The sequence below is a fragment of the Sander lucioperca genome, chromosome 15 (genome assembly GCF_008315115.2).
Source record: "Sander lucioperca isolate FBNREF2018 chromosome 15, SLUC_FBN_1.2, whole genome shotgun sequence".
Classification (NCBI taxonomy): Eukaryota; Metazoa; Chordata; class Actinopteri; order Perciformes; family Percidae; genus Sander; species Sander lucioperca.
Genome location: NC_050187.1, coordinates 17,992,298 through 18,013,385, shown reverse-complemented (window position 1 = coordinate 18,013,385; position 21,088 = coordinate 17,992,298). Strand labels below are relative to the sequence as shown.

Below are 21,088 nucleotides of genomic sequence, written 5' to 3'. Positions count from 1 at the left end.
AATACATTCCTGTTTGAAAACATCACACAACAGTCATCCGCACTGATTCACGGGAAGCCCCATCCCCATCAAGTAAGGATTGACCCTTAAATTGACCCTTCAGCACAGTTGTATACACACACTTTAAAGATGATGATCAAAGAACACAAAAATACCCTCAGGAGCAAAACAATACATACAACACGGTTGGGGGGAAAAGAGTGGTCCACCGTGTCATGTAATATAAGTCTGGAGGCTATAGGCATCACCAGAGTCAGCAGTTAGTTGTTGAGATATTTCAGTCCGGACCAAAGTGGTGGACACACACTGCTAGCGTGGCTAAAAGTTTCATATGCTTCACGCGACTGCCACCCGTTTTCCAAAGCATACAATTAGTCTTTGATTGATTTCCTACCTTCTATTTATATCAATCAATATGATATGAAAGTCAACTTGCATAGACTTGAATATACAAGCCTTGCTTGAGATTCAAAATGAAATCAAATACTATAATGACTCCTATAAATATTGTTATTAACACAACTGTTCATTGATGACTGTTCATTATAACACATATATAGCTATGCAACTACTACACATGATGTTTTCAAATATCTGACCGCAATTATTAAACCATAATCTAAATTTCTAAAGAAGAGCTCTTTGAGGGTTATGCCAGTATACCATGAAGGTCTATCACATTCTTAACTACAACTCAGCCACTGCTGCTGATGTGTCTTTCTTAGAACCACTTAATCAACTTGGTGTTCAGTTTCAGTTTAAGCATGGGTTTTAGAAAAACCTGTTTTATACATTTCAAAACAAACGTGGTGATGCATTTGCAAGAATTGACTTTCTGAAAACTGTCTCTGCTGAGTCAGCTTATACAAAAAAATAACTGAACTTCTATCATTGCTTCCGTTGCTCATTTGGTCACTGATTTATTTATGTTTGGGAATTCCTGAGTCTTAAAATGTTTCTGTTACTTAGCCATATTTGCTGCTATTCATTTCTATCTGGCAACCTACTTCCTCCCTGGAAGATATCCCATTTACAGGACTCATGGCCTCAACTAACGCATCTACTGTATATCAGTACCATTGAGCAGCTCACACTGTGTGATTGCTTTTCATGCACTTTAATAATAGTGAAGTAAATGAATGAATGAAATCCCCTTAATTTATATATCGCATAATTGCATGTTTATGGCTTACATCAGACATTAGTGTAATTTGTAGTAATAGCAGTGATTAATGCACCACTGATGCATGGATCTTATAAAGTATAACATTACACATGATTACCAGGTAGTGATGCATTTTGTACAAAGGCCTATTAGATGAGACTTGCCAGTGCCTGTCTATCTACTAAAGTGTTTTATTAAATTCCACACACACATGAAGCGCCACAATAAGCGATTCAAATTTCTGACAACAAAAGACAACCTGTTGCTGCAGCAGAGCAACAGCATATGTCATGCTAAATTACTTTTAACAAGCTTTAATAATATCTGGGGAGGAATGTTAGCATGTTGGAACCCAACATGAAGAGTGGTAATTGTTATCATTCCCAATTCTTCTCTAATGGATTGTTTATGTTAGAGGAAAATGGTTCGCTGATTGTCGTAGGGGGAAGAAAAGTTGGAATTTGAACTATTATTTAGGTTTCACCTCTGTATTAATGAATATAGTTGCCATAGGAAAACATGGGACACAAATGGATGAGATCAGTTTTCACATACAGACATTCTGAATATGACATGGCAACAGAAAAAAGGACGCTATCACACATGTGTTCTTACCTTCAGCAGATGCTGGTTTATCCATTTTGTAAATGTCTTCTTCTGCACTCTGTCTCTTTCATCTGAAGAAGAGAAAGAAAAAAGAAAAAATACATCCTGTGAATTATGTTTTACATTGTAAAGCAATCACCATAGAGGTGTTGGGGCAACACAAATCTCTTTTGAAGAAGGTTGTCATTAGACAAGCCCAATTTTGCTTTGTAAAAGCCTGTTATCTGGCCTCTCATGTTTAGTGTTAACTACGAACAAAGAGAAATGGGGAAACAGCAGTTTTTTGGGTCTAACTAATGGGTCAACAATTTAACTCTCTTTACTTACGTTTTAATGCATTAAGCAGTTCATTTTTGAAGCGAATCTGTTGCTTCCTGCTGTACAGACTCATGTGCAATGTTATTTTTGGATTTATAGTTTTAATGAAAGTGATGCAGAAAAGTAAGGACATCTAAAGACCGCAAGTCCCAGAAGTGGCTATAAAGAAGATGTCATTTCCCAGAGGCTGAAATGACATCACTCTCCTGCATGCTACTGACCACATTGTTTTTTTTTGCTTCCCATTACCGTAGCAACCAGACTTCCTGAAGCCAGTGACATGAAAACCAGGACACAAAAAGTGAAACCAGGACACAAATGGAAGCAATTAAAAAGGAAAAGGAAACTGATTATATACATTTTCTCAAATTCGATACATTTCTAACAGTATACTAAAAGGTAAAAAAAAAAAACCTACGCTTGGATTAGAAAAATAAAAACTACACTTGTATTTTTATGTTTTTGCATCAACATTATGAACTTGTATTTTTAATGCTGGACTCTTTCTTGAGATTGGCTTCTATCCAGTGTCATAGCAGAGCAAGATTCACACCAGTCACCACAGTTGTGACTTATTCCACGGCTTCCATGTCTCCCAGTCTGCCTGACACAACTCCTTTAAATCAACCTCAGTGAACACCAAAAAACTCACATGTACAATCAATTACATTACGATCTGTCGGCTAAGTCACATTTACTATGCTGCTAAAGACAACAACACTCTGGAAGATAAGTATTTTTCTGAATATTGGCCACAGGACAAACAACACAGATGACCTCCTCCCTTTAATAATCCTCAGTTACAGAGGAAGTTTTGCTCAAGGCTTACCTACTAATAAATAACTAAGTAATGAGCAAGCTCAGACATGACTAACCTAACCTGACAAGGAAATGACAAGAAGAAGCAGCACAAGATAAATACTGACCCATGCAGCACATTAGAGTTACCAGGTGAGCTCTATGCTCCCTCTCAGCCTTCAGCGGGTACTTCATGCTCTGCACTAGCTCCTGAGGGCTGTCGAGAGGATCGTGGTTCAGGTAGACGGATGCCATGTGGATAAGGGACTGAGGAAGCAGTAACAGTCTCCTTCTTCTTGCCTGCCTGCCTACCAGCCTCTAGGGAAGCCGCGACTCCCTCTATCATCAAGAACGAGTCTTGTCAGGTTTTCCATGGCTACTCACTATTTTGAGTTTCCACCCAGCTGAGTGTTTATCTAGCAGCAGCACTCAAAACCACAGAAAAAAAGAAAAGCTCCTTGTTAACATGTTTCTGGATGGTTCCAACTTACTGTGGCAAGACAGTTTATTCAAGCTGCAATTTAAGAGCAATGTACCATCATTTCATTCATGAAAATACCTCAATAATTCATATCAATATATCTTGAGCAATATGTCCTCGATTTTCAAGTTTGCAAAAGTTTTCAGTTAATCATCTCTCTATTGAGCATCTGCCAAGACTCACCACAGTGTTTACCTCAGCAGAAACAACTGAGAACACATCCAGGCAAGTAACAATCAACACCCTTCATGATACGAAACAAAAAATACCAACAAAGGACAAGCAATCTCCATGGAAGACATTCAACTTTCAGACAAAAAAAAAGTATTATACGGAGCATACCAGTAACATAAGAAAGTTATAGAAAAAGAAAGCTCTCCTGTCTTAAGTTGTGGGCTTCCAGTGAAGCAAAAATCTGTGTGAAGAACATACTGCAGGATTTTGAATTTTCAGCCTGAAACATGCATTTCCAGAATGGGGGGGGGGGGTACCTTAAGAGCCCTGTGACTGTACTCTCTACAGATTCTTGCATTTAGTTCATCTAAAAATAGTGCATGTGTAAAAGCTGCTGAGACTTGGAAAATGGGTTGCTCTGACAATTATTCCATGATGGTCTACACATCTAGATCAAGGCCTGACACAAAGCCAAACATTAAATTAAGGAAGCAACACATCAGCATATCACATCCGAGTCTGACAAAACATTTATCAAAAAAGAATCCAAAAAAGTAAAGTAATCTGACAGTACTGCTTTGTCATTGCTGATGTTTTTTTCTGTGTCACAGCTAAATCACAGAGTAATAAAGCAGTGTGGCCTGCAATAGGACACTAATTTCGTTTGAAATGCCCATATCTAAGCTTTGCTGAATAATATATAAACCTGTCCTGAGAAACTCATTAATATAGATTGGCTGAGAATTCCAGGAAACTCTCCAGCCGAAAGCAAAGGACAGGAGCTGAATGAGAGCATCATCAGCCAGCTATCAGACGTGGTCAGCAATAGGCTTCTGTACTTGACATATTGCACAGATTACAGATAAACCGCACACTTAATAGACTCAGAACAACATCCGCCACTGTCAGGTGGTGTGAAAACTGTGAAGCAGAACTAGGGAGCAGGTTTGAATATGCTATGAGACAAGTTATTTCTGTACCTGTGCTTCCTAAAAAATGAGGGTGTGTTTAATAGTATGGTGCCCTCTTGAGGATCTAATGAGAATAAAAAGTGACAATGAATCCTGGTTTGATATCAGCCCAAAATAAATTACACTTTAAAACAGTAGTTGTAAGTTATTTGGTCATAACATGAAAGCAGTAGTAAATATTAGTAAAGATCAGATATCAGGAAGCTCGGTCCCCGTAACAATAATGACATAATGTCAGATCAATATGATCATATGATCACTTTATCAGCTAAATTAGTCGCGGTTTGAAGGTAAGGTTTTTATACAATAGTAAAGCTGCTGTCAAGAAGTCTCTGAAAAAGCTTGGCGCAAAGACATGAAAAAACATTAACCCATCATCATCACTAAATGTATTATGTTTATTTCATTGCAAAGGTTTGCTTATACCGGGAAGAGCCTCCAAATTGTGACAATTGACGACAACCAGAACTACATACAGTACATGAGAGCACTTCACAATAATGCTTTAAGTATTTAGGAATAATGCACACATTTTCTTATGATGTTTTAACATTCTCACTTTAAATTCAGATTCTTACTTTAAATTCAGATTACAGTTTAAAAATGTGTCAACCAACAGCTTGGGACTTCTGAAGGATCACGAAAGCCTGACTAACCACGTCTCTCTCATATTACATTTGAACTTCTTGACATTTAAAACCTTGGGGCTGCCTAGAAAATTCTGAATTGAATTGAAGCCTTTAAAATATACCCCATGGTAGGAAGTTAAACTGGTAGTATTTAAGTAGTCATTGTTATTTACTGTACAGTATTTCTGTAATTAACAGAGAACTGTATATGAGCACACTCAAGTGCATTGCTTCTTTTAACAACGACATAACAAACAGCACTGAAATCTTGACACACAGTAGCCAGTTTTGTATAAAGGTTAAGGTTTTTGTGGTCTGTGAGTAGCCTACTTTGTCTACAGTCTGAGCACAGTGCTAGCCAACAGTCCACCCCAGCATTCAAACAGCATAGAGCTCCTGAGACACTTATTTGTAGAACTCAGCACATGTGCATGGCTATAAATAGCTACAACCCTAAACCATGCTGCCCATGCAACTGCAGACCACATAATCTGTGCCACTTAGGTGACGTCCTTCATTTCCTTACATACAACAAATATGACTGATGAAGTAAATGCTTGTAGTACAGTTGAATTTGTAGTACAGTTGATTCTTATGTATTTCTGTAAAAGGGTTGGAGTCTTATTTTCTGGTTTGTGAATGTAATTTATCCATTCTAAAAGGAACGTTTTTTAGATGTTAGGATATGTTTGGCCAGTATTGATTTTTACGTACTCTAAAACCAGCGATTTAGGACATGACACTGGTCTGTATGACTGATATTTACCAAATTGCTTCCAACAACACACTACCAGACTGATGGAAATGCAACCAGCAGCATAAGCACTTCACACTTTCATTACTATATTTTCTCAAGCTTCTTTGAACAGGAGAACGGATAAACTGCCTGGCACAGGGGGCCGGTGACACCCTTTGGCATCTTGTTACGTCAGGATGCCTAAAATATCCCCACATTCTGAGCTGAGCAGAGTCAAAAAGTCCTCGCAATCAAAATACAGCCTCTGTAATCCTCTTGACCTCGTATGGGAGGGAAATCAAAACAGACATAAAGACTAAACTGAAAAGCTCTCGACCTTCCAGCCTATGACAAGGACTCGTTAAACATTCTTGCTAAACAGCTTGCATTTAAAATCTCGGGCCCTATCTTGCACCCGGCTCAGCGCAAAGCCCGACGCAAGTGTCTTTGCTAGTTTAAGACCGACGCAGTTGTCAATTTCCCGTCCAGCGCCCACGTCGTTTAAAAAGCAAATGCACCTGCGCCCATCTGTGCGCTCATGGGCGTGCTGGTCTTACAGGGAGGTGTGTTCAGGTGCATTCTTGATGTACTGCTATCTTGAACCTAGGCTCGTGCACAGCTTGCGCACACTATGCTTGTTGCCATATATGATCTACTCGCGCGCTTTCACTTCACGCACGAGCAGATCAGTTTCTTCTCCTGAAAATCTCTCCTTCCTGCTTAGGAAATCCGCCATCATAATAGCAATATGCCATGGTACAAACGCGCCGGGCTTTTAAAGGGATGGGAGATGCGGGCGCTGGATGGGAAATTGACAACTGCGTCGGTCTTAAACTAGCAAAGACACTTGCGTTGGGCTTTGCGCTGTGCTGCGCAGGGTGCAAGATAGGGCCCCTTAAGTGGAAGTTACTTTTTTTCCCCCTTACGTGCAACCTATTTTTGTGAAAAAAACCATCGCTTTGAGCAGACTGGATTGGTTGGCTGTAGTCTCTCTCTCTCTCTCTCTCTCTCTCTCTCTCTCTCTCTCTCTCTCTCTCTCTCCTCTCTCTCTCTCTCTCTCTCTCTCTCTCCTCTCTCTCTCTCTCTCTCTCTCTCTCTCTCTCTCTCTCTCTCTCTCTCTCTCTCTCTCTCTCTCTCTCTCTCTCTCTCTCTCTCTCTCTCTCTCTCTCTCTCTCTCTCTGTAACGTTGGACACAGCGGTCTCGAGCAAGAGAGAAGAAAAGGGTTAACGTGGAACGCTATCACACTTTCCTTTCTCACCTCATTGGACTAAGTTTGTGGACACTACTGTTTGCGTGCATCAATAAGTAAGTCTGATGTCCTGTAGGTACGGGACGATGTTATACAGGATTTATGAATGTACGTTAGCAACAGTAGGCTAATTCACGAGGGTGCTATTTTATGTGCGAGCTAATATTGCGCATCTGTTCATGTGCGCTGCAAGAGTTATGTTTCTGTTTATTGAATGCGTTATTCAGTGCAAACATAACTGAGAATGTAGTTTAATCTCAGTAATGATGGTATATTAGGTTATTACTGTTGCTCTGTTGAAGGCAAACATCCCACTGTACTGTCGTTACGCAGATCACGGACATCTGATTGACTTTACTTTTAAAAAACTTAACTTTTACTTTTAAAAAGTGCTTACAACAACCTAAAATGTTATTATTCAACCGTTTGTCAGATGACACATTAGGGGTTTGAAATGCACAGAGGCCCACTGAAATGATGACTCAGCTCAATCTGGCTACCTTCTTTCATTTCCTTTTAATAGGCATGTTGTGAACATGGTATCCAGATAGGTGGTAAACAAAAATACTAGTGGGATGATAAGGGGCAGAGAATTGCAGGTGCATTTTTGTCATTCTTTCTAACTGAGAAACTACAGTCTTCTCAGAAGGGCAGGGCAGCATCTGAAATATGTGAGCACAACAGCTCAGTAACTGAAACAGCTTGCTAAACCTTCTAAGCAGCCCTTCCAGTCTTTCGTCTCCGGACTTAAGGCAAAGCAAAGAAGAAACTAAGAAAAAGTCTTCTTAAATCAATAACATCTGTAACATTAGGTTTCAGGTTGATAAGATGTAATACTCAATTTCCTCACTTGTGAAGTTGAAATATTGAATCACCCTTGATAAAAAGCAAATGGAGGATGAAGGTGAAGCTGGCAAAGTGCCCTAATGCAAGAGCTATCGCTACAAATGCACTCAGCAAAGTCAAGGAGAGGAGGAAACAATAATGACAGCTAATGGGACGGACGAAACTTACACACCACACCCACACAGTTGCTAACAGTCCGATACAAGCCTGCATATGTGCAACAGCTGCAACTGCCACATATGAGTGAATATTTGTGCATGTGAGGAAATGTTTTCCTCCCCAGAAAGTTATATGTACTATTTTTGCATTAAAATGTCTAAAAACGACTATACTCATGTTATATATATTTTTAGTTGTGTACTTACATTTTCATAAATGTTTCAAACAATGTTCAGAAATCTGTCATTTTAATTAAGACACGGAGCATATCGCTTGGTCGCCTGTCAAAGGCGTCATATAACCTTTGACCCCTCTAGTTGGCGTTATTATGGATCCCACATAACTTCTAGGCAAGTTCCGACCTACAAAGAAGCCCGATTGGTTGGGGTTAGGCATTGACCTCGAGTGGTTAAGGTTAGGATAGCCGATTGGTCAGGGGACTGGACCTGAACAAATCGGGTTACGTTACCTAGCGTAAACATGGATGCCTGGCCAATCGTAGCGTGTGAATGCTTGCCTCGAAGTTGCGTGGGTTCCACAATAGCGCCTCTAGTTGCTCTAACTTGAGGTGTTACTACGCAACTTCGAGGCAAGGCCCTTCAATAGCAGGGCGGGCCTTGCCTCGAAGTTGCGTGGGTTCCATAATAACGCCTAGCTAGTTGCTCTAACTTAGTAACCCCCTCGCTCGTTTATGAACGTAGACTCTTAAGATGTACAGAAGATGTTGTTTCCTACTGTGTATCCATGTCTTTCAATAAAGCTTGAATAAAAAATAATTTAAAAAAGTTGCTCTTACTTCCTTCAAAACACAGGAAATACCAGATGATACGTTCGAGAGAAATTGGAAATCATACAATGTAAAATAATTATACTTAGTAACAGTAATACATCATTTTTTCTGCCACTTTCATTAATTACATGCCACTTTGCAACACAGTAATCCAGCCTTTGTGCCAGATGAGAAGAGGCTCATGCAAATGCTTGTTGGCTAAATCGTACCGTAACGTTATAAGGTTACAACAAAGTTCAACACGCTCATAAAGTTATTTTCAGTATGATTGTTTACAACGGTTAACAGCGCTGGGCTAAACCACGATTAAAGTGCTCATATTATGCTTTTTCCCTTTCCTTTATTGTGTTATATATCTTTTTGTGCATGTTATAGGTTTACAAAGTGAAAAAGCCCAAAGTCCACCCCAAAGGGCCTTACCATCTTCCAGAGAAAACACTGTTCACAAACTGCTCCAAACAGCTCAATTGTAGTCCAGCCTTTACTTCCGTGACGAACGTGCGTCACTTTGTAACACACGTTATAATGCTCGCCTAGCTGCTAGCATGGCACGACCACATGCTCTGCAACCACAGACTGTATAATATTAATGGACAGAGCATGTGTGACGTCACCCATTGGTTTGTGGAGATCTGCTGTGAGTCGTTGAGTTTGCCGTAACGGCAGCCATCCTGGTTGCAGATGTGGCGATTTTAGACGAGAGGGAGGAGTGAGGGAGGAGCCACGTTGCGTTACACAATTTCACTGGCAATCACATCATAGCCATGCCCTAAAACACCCCCTGCTTTATCGCCGATTTTAAAATCAACAAGACCATAATTCAAAACGTGAACATCATTCTGTGTTGCAGAAGACTTAAAACTAGCAATTGAGACCATAAACTCATTATGAAAATGTTTACTGAGGTAATAAATCAAGTGAGAAGTGGGTCACTTTCTCATAGACTTCTACAGAAATCGAACTCCTTTTGCAACCGCACGTGTCGCCCTCTGTTGCAATTCAGATAGAATGCAGGTTTAAGGCACTTCCGCATTTGCAGCACTTCTCCAAACCGGATGCTTTGTTCATTAATATTTACAGTCAATGTCTGCAATGTGCAGTACAACAAAAATCTGGTGTTTTTTGAAAATTAAATCATATAAACCTATTCTGGTACAACCTCTAAATACAATTATGAACCTGAAAATGAGCATAATATGAGCACTTTAAAATTCCCCACATAACGGTTGCTGTCTGGATAGTCGACTAATCTAGTGCTAAATTAGCCAGCTAGCGCACCCCTGTCCATCTGCCTGACTCCCCTGCGCTAAGAGACTTCAATAAATGTTACTAAACGTAACATGAATACAACTATAATAGATTAACTCAACCATACACTGATACATTTTAATTGGCAATGGTGGTTAACAATGAAAACAACTCCCATGATCCCAAGCAATTTCACAATGTCATCAAAAGTCTGTGTTCACATTCACAGTATAAAGGTAATCCTGTGTAAATAAAAAATGTTTACCCCAGATTGTAAAAACTCTGTGATTCAACATCAACGATTGATGATTTGAAAACCACTAATGATTACTTAACAATGCCAAAAAAAACCCACCAACTTCACAGATGAGTTACATTATCAATTGGAAGCAGATCTGGGAGTAGCTTGAGCCAAACCCGAAATGAAGTGTTTCAACAAGGTGCTCGGCTACCGCAACCTGGCAGAACAGCTTCACTGCTCCTTGACTTAGATTTCACTGAAGAAATAAACACAATTTGCCTGAAAGATATTGTGTGTGTTTTAATGAGATTAGTGGAGAGCGCTGTCTTCATACATCCGTCCAAAATCTACAATAGGTGTTTAATTGGGTTTAGAATTGATGACGATGAAGGCCATAGTATGTGATGGAAGCATTTGCAATCTCATTTATTCAGGTTTTTCCATTAATTTTGTCAGCGGCCTGCATCTTCACACTACACTCTCTCTCTCTTATATCTCTTTTTACAAGTCACAACTGATATAAGACAATTCATGAGAGTATAGCAATGGTTTTAAAATGGTAGATTTTAGAGTCAACACAAAAACAGATGAAAGTACTTATTTCCTGGCCATTTATGAAACAGTGGAGAAATCTGTTTCCTACTGCGAGTATGGGATTGCGTCCAAGCATCTGCTGCATTCAGGAAAGAAGGGTGATGCTGCTGGAGTGAGAGAGGAGAGGCTACAGAGTATGAGTCATGGCTGGGACAGACACACAAGATGATCTCATGTAAGAGGAGCTAGGCAAAGCTGTGGAATGAGGTTCAGTCATGCTGGTTTTCCCATCACCATGACAGCATATAAATATAACATTTAGAAATACAACAGTGAGCACTCAGACACAGATGTAATGCAACTGCATGTGACTGCATTTAAGTTATATTTCATTACAATACGTGAAGGATATAAATCAAACGTATTCCAGAAGGCCAGTGCATGTATATCTCTAAATGATAAATCTAGGACTAATATAGGATTAAAGATTAAATAAAACATAGACATATTTCTGTAGCTAAAAACTGATGGAGCAGTAAAAAGCTTTCTGAGAGCTCTGCTGTTTCGGATTACACTGCCCATTTTAAATAAAGTCTATTGATTAGATCAATGAGGGGCTTGGCCACGACAACAATATGATTTAGCATAAGTATATATTGTACTGTGTATTTACTGGAGAATGTTTTTATTTTTTAACATTTTATTTTACAAATAAAACCTTGTCAAGCTGATGGACAATAACAGCAAAACAACCAGATACATTTCAGATATTTAAATGGACATACTGATCTGAGAAAACATCTACTGTGGGTGAAACCTGTAAAATGAAACCACAGGCAGCTGCTGTATGTTAATGTGAAATGATGAAGCACCAAGTTGAGCTGGAGTTGGACACTGATCCAAAAATCAAATGCCCTTAATTAGCCATTAGCAGCACAAGTGTTCTGGCAGCGGTAGCTGTGAAATGACTCTTGATAATTAGATAAATTATACTATCTAAATCATATCTGTTCTCACATTTTAGCTAAACCAGATCCACTGTATGTTAGTTTAAATAAGTTAGTTCCAATTGTCCAGCTATGAAATGCATAATATGCCAAGCCAAATCCTTTTCTCCTTTATCTACTAATATGGAAATAAAAAAAATAAAATGCCACTGGCTTTAACTAAGAAATTGTTTCATTACAGTGGAAAATGATTGGTTGGCAGCATATACTATATAATAATAATGGACGAAGCTTCCGGGCTTGAAAAGTGAAGCCAATGCGGAAGTGCCTTAAACCTGCATTTTATTTCATTTCCATTAGAGGGCGACTCGCCCTGTTGCAAAAACAAGTCAGTTTCTATAGAGGTCTACGGTAAAATGACCCTACTTCTCACTTGATTTATTACATTGATAAACATTTTCATAATAAGTTTATGGCCTCAATCGCTAGTTTCAAGTCTTCTTCAATACAGCATGATGTTCATTTTGTAAATTATGGTCCCATTTATTTTAAAATAGACAAACTTGGGGATGCTTTAGGGGTGCAACCTGTCAATCATGACAGAGGCTTACCAATGCGTATGTGTAAATTAAAATGGCCGTAAAATAGTTTTTGGGTGTTGTCCGTGTTTTAATCTTGAACTTTGACCTTCTCACTGTGTGTTTTCACTTCATCATAGTTAATTGGGAAATTTTGGTCGCCTAGAAATGCCTTATTCAGCGTGCCTGATTCTGCTAACCAAGCTAGCTAGCTACCGCTAGCGTTAGCTGGTAACTTAAAGGAATGTTTGCTGATTTCCTCTTCCACCATACATGCAGTGCACTGCGGCAGTATCCAGAGGTCCGCATTTATCAGCAGGTAAAACTCTGGATGACAAAAAAAAAAAAAAAAAAAACCCGTATCGCAAATATTCTAAACAGAAGTTCACAAAACAATAGGTGACATCACAGATGCTACGTCCACTAATTTTATATCTATGGTTGGCAGTCATTACATGTATGTGCTACATGTAATATGTTGGGGTAGTCTTTCTTTTGACTATGATTAACTGATCTTAAAACTAAGTTTAATTTAAACCTATGAAGCATGTTTCTATTGTTTGTGAACAATATAAGTTAGTAGATTAGTGCTCTGTTTTTGGAGGCTACAGTGGCTAACTGTGCATTCCCATTATTCAGTACAGAATGTTAATCTGTGGGCTGAGTTAGATGGGTAGAGAACACTTTCAAAGTGTGGCTCCTTGACGTTCAATGAAAAGCCATAAAAAGGAGCATCACAACCATCAACTTGAAACATGAACAAGTCTCTGGAACTTGGATGCTGCTCCCATAAAAACAAAGTGTTTTTTGTACGGTAGTAGCCTGCTGTGTGTGGGCCACTAGGCCATTTGAATGTGATGAGTGGGCTGTCGACATAGAGCAGAGGGGTTGGGCTGGGCAAGGCCCAGGAGGATGGACAAAGGCAGTGACTGTGCAAAAAATCACAATGCTCTCTCACTCGTCGCTGTGTTTGATAAAGCAAAATAATACAAGTGTAAAAAGGTTGATTTTAATAAACATACGTTTCTTTAATGTATCTACAAAAATCCTTCTTGTAATGAGAAATTGAGACATAATGCAGACTGCAATGATTCAGAGACAGACCACACCCTATAACACACAACTTACAGAGCCGGGCTACTAAAGACCAACTCTGTGCTGTATATGGCTGTCATCTAACAGTTGATTCTGAAACTAGTAGCCTACCCTATTTAGTTAATTTTATTTTAAAAGATGTAGTGTCTTTTTTAAGACAAGTGGAGAAAACAATTATTTAAACATTAAAACATCTGTGCATGACAACGGAAAAGCCGGTCACAATTTCTGAAAATAAAAAGTTTCTCCAGCTTGAATTTAAATCCGCAGGGTTCTCAATTAACAAACCATGCTTATTTGAATTTAACTCTATACATATACCGTACTTTCATCTGATTAAACAATTTACGCCATATGGCAACTTAAAAACAAAATGAACTGCAAGAAGAGCTGACTGAACCACCAAATTTCTAATCCATTAAATCTTCCCTGATGTTAGAGGATGATCAACTGTTGGGAAACTCTATGGCCACTTCATGCTGACGGCCTGCTGAGCAGGCTCGGCAGGAACAGTGTGATCCCACACATCCACTGCCATTAACTGTTGTATGTGTTTGAGAAACAGAGTGCGTAACTCATTCCTCAAGTTTACAGTCTTTTGTAAAGCCTGCATTTGAGCCCGATCCACAGCAAATCCTCTGTTAAGTGTACTATTAACTCTAATACCTAATTAGTGTGGCATTCTTACAGCTAGAGTCATAAGAACTAAATGCATGTCAGTGGTGATTATTATGCTTAGTCACCAAAGTTTCTAAACTCACATTTCTTTCAAACGCAGTACAGAACTTCGTACAGCGTTTCTTTGATTTTCTTAACTGATTTATATTAGTAAGCGCTTACCAAAGGTCCCACTGGTAGTGAACAAGGGCCAAACATAACACACCACATAGCACTCACTCTCTACAATGAAGCTTGTACATCTTTTTCCTCCAGTTATTATATTTTCTCTGAAACTGATAGAGGTGTTTGTTGACTCTGGCAGACAACAGGTGACAGGCACCACACATAAAGATAAACTCAACAGCGCACACAATAACAATAAGTTACAGTACTTTTGCCAAAACATCAACAGTTAAATATGAAAAAAGATCCAATCTAACATCTTCATTTGGTGAGACAAAGACAATTCTGTGTCCTTTTTAAAAGCAGGCCCACTGGCTGTTTACTGGTCTGTTTGGTTTGTTTGGTTACTGTTGATGATTTTGTTATGAAAATGTCTTCCTGCAATTCTCTATGCATCACATGGACGGATGCTCAGGGCTCTGGGTGATCCCAACAACTCTAAATAAAACTAAAGCCACAATAAAAACAGTGATTTTTCCAGCACTTAGCTAGTGCCCATACAGAAAAATATCTCGACTATGCAGAAGCAATCCAACTTTTTTATGAAAACAATAAATACAGTTCTAAGCCAATTTCATGACTGGAAAGACACATTAACATTGGGTACTAAATTGTTTTAGGAAGGTAAAATGTGTTGGCATGGCCTTATCAGTCTTGTAAACTCAAATACACTGCTTACTATGGTATTGCATACAATAACTTTTCCAAACTAAGATCTAACCTTCTAAAGCTTTCCTCTCACAAAAATTATATTTTATTTTTGAAAATTATAACGTGTGAATCATCACCCTCCACCATTCTCAGACAGCCCACAACTTTAAATAAATGTTGATAAATCATTTCTGCTTCAACAGTCAAAGTTAGAATGTTTTTTTCTGCTATAAGGAGACTGATAGGAACAAAGCTGATGGAAACAGGGTTGTAGATGAGTTTGCTAGAAGTAAAGCTTAGCCTAACAGCTGATCTTACGTTTCTGCCAGGATCACTCAATAGCCAGATGTTTATGTGCAGAATAATATTGATAAGAAAATGAGTTCAGTCAGTTTTAAATGTGACAAAATGATAAAATTGAGACAACAAACTAAAATCATTAGCATATGTGTGAAGCTATACAATACATCCATAAACTTTGAAATTTGTTAGTAAAATTATCAAGAAAATACCGAAAAACGCCTTACCCTTCTTAAAAAAGTCCATCTTTCATGCAACAACTGGAGGGGAGTCAAATATCCCCCAATAATCAGTATATAATATGTAAAACCTATTTGCAGAATAGTAGTTAGTGATAGAAGCTCATGGTGTGTCACAACTCTTCTGCCTAAAGACAACAGCCACAGATTCCTAATGATCATCATCATCATCATCATCATCATCATATGATCATATTAGAGTCCAGTCAGTGTAAGCCTTATACCACAGCTGACTGGCCCTGCTGGCTACAATATTCAACAGCTGAGAGAGAGAACACGCTGACGGCAAGCATTCAGTACAAAAGTGCACTGTATATGCTATTTATTGTTTTACTTGGGTTTCTTTTGTGGAGAGGAAACACAAGGGTTAAAACCACTGCTGTCAGTTTGAATTCAGCTCCACCAGATCTCCAAAGGCCTGGCCTCAGAGTGCGTGTGATTTTGTTAGCGAGCTTTAGCTGTCAAAGAGACAGTGAATAGCATAGACCTCTGATGTGTGATGGATTCGCTCTAATTAATGAAATATATAGACCAAAAAGGAGCAGCTACATGGAGTGACACGAGCTATGAGCTAACGCCTCACCCTGCTATGTCATTGTCCTGTCTGCCTTGAGACACCACATAGGTCAGCTGAGCAATATTCAGTCAATGATATTCACCCTAAAAATAGATCATTTACATTGTGAAAGTATGATTTACTGAAACAGCAGACCTGATTTGTCTGTTTTGACCTTTCAATTTGACAATAAACGATGCAGATACTGTAATCATCTGGCTTGACAGACATAGGCTATTTCAAGCTAAACACTTCCATGTAACAGCTAAACAAGAGAAGAAAAATCCTCTAATCTAATGATCAACTGAGATCATAAAACCTCATAATAAAGCCTTTGTCTTAGCTACTAAAATGCAACCTAATTGTGATGTCATGCAGGAAATATTCCCACTTTTCCACTGCAGGGATAAAGACACTAAGACCAGCCAGTCACAAGAGAGAGAGGGGGCAGGCTGACATTCATTGAACTGTCAAGCAGCAATCAGGTAATTTCTTCATCGTCCCAAAGTCTACACAAGATCCAATCACCATTGATCCTACCTTTGTATTTTCCCAAAACATCCTCATACGCTTGGAGGTATTCCTGTTCGTCCGAGAGACCATAAGCCTGCGGTCCGTACTGAGCCATAACCCAGGCTCCACAAACTGGACACACACCAGCGGCGGACAGGGACACAGCGCGTGTACGTGTACGTGTGTGTGTGTGTGTGTGTGTGTGTGTGTGTGTGTATGTATGTATGTATGTGTGTATGTATGTGTGTTTGTGTGTGCTTGTGTGCATGTGTATGTGCTCAAGAGTGATCGGCGCTGTTGTTGCACTGAAGGAAACGCCCTATATCCCTCCCTTGTCTGCGCTCTGACCAATAGGCGACACTTCCTCTCCGGAGTTCACTAGATTGATAGGAAGGACTGCCGGACGTGCTGCGCTGCAAAACATATCTGTCTTAAAAAGTAAATTGAGCCAAAACTGAGTCTTAGCTTAAATGTAGGCTAAACTAGAATACAACTTAAATCTTATTTTCTTAACACAGGAGGCTAAATCTCCCCCAGTCCAACCCAATATACAGGAAGTGGCATCAATGGGTAAAATAAGATGCCAAAACCAGGCTGAATTAATTGTTAATTTTTTACAGTGTGGCAATTGACACTTTTCCTAGTCAGGCGTAGCCTATTGTATCCGTATAGTAACGTAGCCTACCACGATCTTTTTCATAGTTGTCCACCTGCCAAAGACTCCAAACATCGACGGATTTAGAAAGTAATCTATATTTGTGGCTTTGATGCCAATAGCCCATTACCTGTCACCGATGTCACACAGATTACTGTAAGGTGCCAAACTTCACCCACAGCAGTCAAATAACAGGGATTTTACAACAATTGGAATCAAAGTAATCATAATAAAATAATTAAGTGCTATAAAACTTTATTCCCCCAAGCATGTTATCAAATGTGAAACTAACATGAGTCTACGTCAGAAGTTAGCCTATTTCTTCTGACAGAATCTTCCAACCTGATTTTTATTAGGCTATCAACTTTTGTTGAAATAGGCCTAATTCATATTAAAATAGTAGGCTGTAGGATAGATATGGCCAATGTATTATATATAGGCATAAACACATTAAAAATGAGTAGCCTAGGTAAGCTACCAATTATGAAAATAAAAAATAGCCGCTTTTTAAAAAGTGCACCACATCCAAAAACCCATACGATACATAAAGCATCATATCCAGAACAGGAGCCAACCAAAAAATACCTATACATGTAACCCAAATCCAGACCTTGTTTATGCCCCTAAATAAAACTGGAGGCAGGCTAAAGAGAAGATATAGGCTACACCTTAACAAGTCGCTATTTATAATTATGCAGCCCCATACCGTTGGCTATACTGCAGAATTCGCTCATTGTTTTTCTCCTTACATTACTGATAACAAGGAGACTGCCACTCACCTGCGATCCTGAGCACGGCTCTCTCCGCCGGATCCAGCACGGATCCTCCCTGAATTTTCCTCTTGGATCGCTCATGTCGAGGCAGGTTCCAGGGTAAAGTGTCCCCGGGTGCAGGTGATGCCGACCCAGATTTAACACTGTAATCATCCTCGTCTGAGAAATCCGCCGAGGAAGACATGGAGCAGTGCAGGGAAGGGTTCCCCGAACTGGAGCTCTGAGACAAAAGAAAACGGGGATAAAGAAAAAGAACAATGCTAGTCTTGATTTCACACATACACACACACAGCCAAAATGTAGAACACAGCACAGGACCTTCACCACAAATCACATTATTTCTCACCATCGCGGGTCAAAGTGCGTAATGTGGGCGTAGGTGTGAGGACGCCACCAGCTTGCAATAACCCATAACCATAAAAGATTGAGCCAAATAAAGGCAATGTGAAATCAATAGTATCTGGCTCCCCCGCCAGGTCAACAATAAGACTTACCACTGTATACATGGAGAGCTGTCAGCTGGAAGAAAAATAACAATCCTATTTGCGCGTTATTAGCTTCCACCCTTGTCACACACTTTGTTCGTCAATTCCAAATGGGTGCCACGCCCTTTGAAGGATGCTCCGGCCACGAATTCGTCCCTTATCTACGCATTTAAGGATGTGAGGTGATGTCAGATCTCCAGAGGGCTGAGCGGATGGTGCGCTGTGTGCTGTCGAGACAGAGCTGGACCGTGATGGGAAAGCAGACTGCATGTGTCTCCGCGTCATACCCGGTAGCCAACAGCAGCAGCAGCTCCAAGAGCGACAGTAGTGTTAGAGCGCCATCCCTGCACAAAGGTGCTGGGTGGCTACAAATAGGCTACATCAAAATCTGGGGTAATAAGAGGACAAGGGCTACCACAGTTTCTCATGGCAAAAGGGCTTCACAATAGAGCCACAGAGAGCCGAGTGCTGAAAGGACTTTGGACACATTTACATAACTGCCTGCACTGTAGATAGGGCGTTAACCACTGAGGGTGCAGTGAAAGCGTTCAAATATGTTGAGCTAATTACCTGAGAGGATGGAGAGGACTATGGGAGCACAAAAAAGGATTAGACTTGGTTTAAGTAGGTTTAACCGGGTTTAAATTTAAACCAATTCAACCAAAATCTAATTAAAAGAAAAAAGTTCTTTATACCATTTAAATTGGATTATCTGGTCCATCTCATCTATGGTGTGTTATTCTTCATTGCATCTTTGCAGGCTTTTAATTCTTAAAATATCTTCTTAAATAAAATCTTAAATAGAACTGCAACATAATTCTCATATAGAAAATTATAAATGAAATACTCTCTGTTGCAATGTCCTGCTGCACCCTGACACACCTGAGATTGAGTAACAGAACAAATGCAAGAAAAAACAACCTACTGGAGGAGATGGGTGGGGTGCAAAATACCTGTATGATGACACTTAATTTGCTTAATGATAAAACAGGATGTAAAGGGGAAATGCAACCTAACACAGACTGCTATGATGCTGAAGAATTCAGTAGCCAGGATTGTCTTGGTGTTATTAAAAGTTAAACTTGGAGCTAGCACATGCAATATAAATGCGGATGGTAAACTTCAAAGTTTCTGACAGTATCTACAGGGGTACAGAAAATCATTTCTATTTTTAAACAGCAGTAGTAGTGAGAATCTGTTCTCAGTGCTGGGACAGAGCTGATAAAAGCAACACGCTGTTAATATTAGCAGCCTTTTCATGATTGCATCACTTTATATCAGGATACAAGTCAATGCTATAAAGGCAGCTTAGTGTTGCCATTTTTATCAGCTTTCTGCTTATTCATAATCCCTACCACTAAAAGGAAAAAAAGACATGATTTGAAGAAAGTTAATGCTCGCTATTATGAAATAATTATTAGTTAGGCTGCTACAGGAATAAGTGTATGTTGTCCTGAGTCAGTTTTTCACACAAGGAGCAAACTGTACAGGGATAAGAATAGTTGTAAGATTAGAGGTACTCCCTCCCATCACTCCATAATAGGCTTATCCTCTCCAATAGGAAATGTACAAAGGAATTATTCTCTCTCTATTTGTGCAGTTCTTATTCAATAAGTCACATTTAAAATAACACATCCAGATGCATTTATAAAATATTCCATTCATGACCTGATTCATTCGTGTTGCACACTCTGTTTTAGTGGTGTACATAACATTAAAACAGGGCTGCAACCGGTTGACCTGCTGTGAATAGAATATGTGAAGAATTGTCAATAGTTCTTTAACACTGGTCAGGGTCATTCAGTTAAATATACAAATATGGTTCCATCAAGACAAGGCAAACATTCTGGATTATTCATTTTGCTGTTTAGTGTATGTTACCCATGCTAATGTGGGCTAATCTAGGCCTGCATTAGTTTATGAAGGACTATTACATATTAGAGTCTACTGATTTATAGCACATCTTGGAGCTCTCGTGATTCCTTAAATCACCAAATTGCTATTCTTGTTGTGATTGAACTAATACAGCCCCTGACAAGTCTTGTCGCTAACAACAAATGTAGGAACAACAAATAATAACTTCACTTGTAGTTGATCAATTGGAATCAGAAATGGCTTATATGAAAGGCAAAGGCTTCTGGATTATGCTTATTATACCAAAATAAAGTCGTGTATCATTCATTGAGTTTTATCATTGAATTAGGACAGAAAGGTCAGATCTGGCTTGGACAAAAGTCTTGTCAGATTAGAGCTTCACCTGTGACAAACAAGTAACACATTCCCAGGTGTGTATAAAAAGAACTCCAGCACACCAGACCTTCATGTGAAGTGCAACCTGTCCTCTCACAACATGCCAAAGATTCAACCACAGACCAAAGTGCTGATCATCAAGAGCCTGAAGACCAAGTCTGCTGCTGAGGTGGCAGACATCTTCAATGTATCCAAACGTCAAGTGGAGAGGATAAGAAAAAGATATGAAGAAACTGGTGAAGTTCATGACAAGCCCA

At 39.3% G+C, this 21,088-nt stretch overlaps 1 protein-coding gene across 26 annotated transcripts in view; it reads right to left on the bottom strand.

Annotated features, from left to right (window-relative positions):
* Positions 1 to 21,088, bottom strand: part of dst (dystonin) — a 108,242-nt gene that overhangs the window by 81,974 nt on the left and 5,180 nt on the right. For 21 of the 26 annotated variants that reach the window (XM_035992709.1, XM_035992703.1, XM_035992712.1 and 18 more), the window contains exons 4-5: positions 18,103 to 18,316; positions 1,781 to 1,842 (exon numbers count right to left, since the gene is read on the bottom strand). In XM_035992709.1, the coding sequence (XP_035848602.1) occupies positions 1,781 to 1,842; positions 18,103 to 18,316 (276 nt within the window). Of the gene's footprint in view, positions 1 to 1,780; positions 1,843 to 3,015; positions 3,158 to 16,695; positions 16,915 to 18,102; positions 18,317 to 18,590; positions 18,851 to 21,088 lie in introns of those variants that run through there. The other 5 variants (XM_035992718.1, XM_035992720.1, XM_035992723.1 and 2 more) reach the window with 3 other exon arrangements.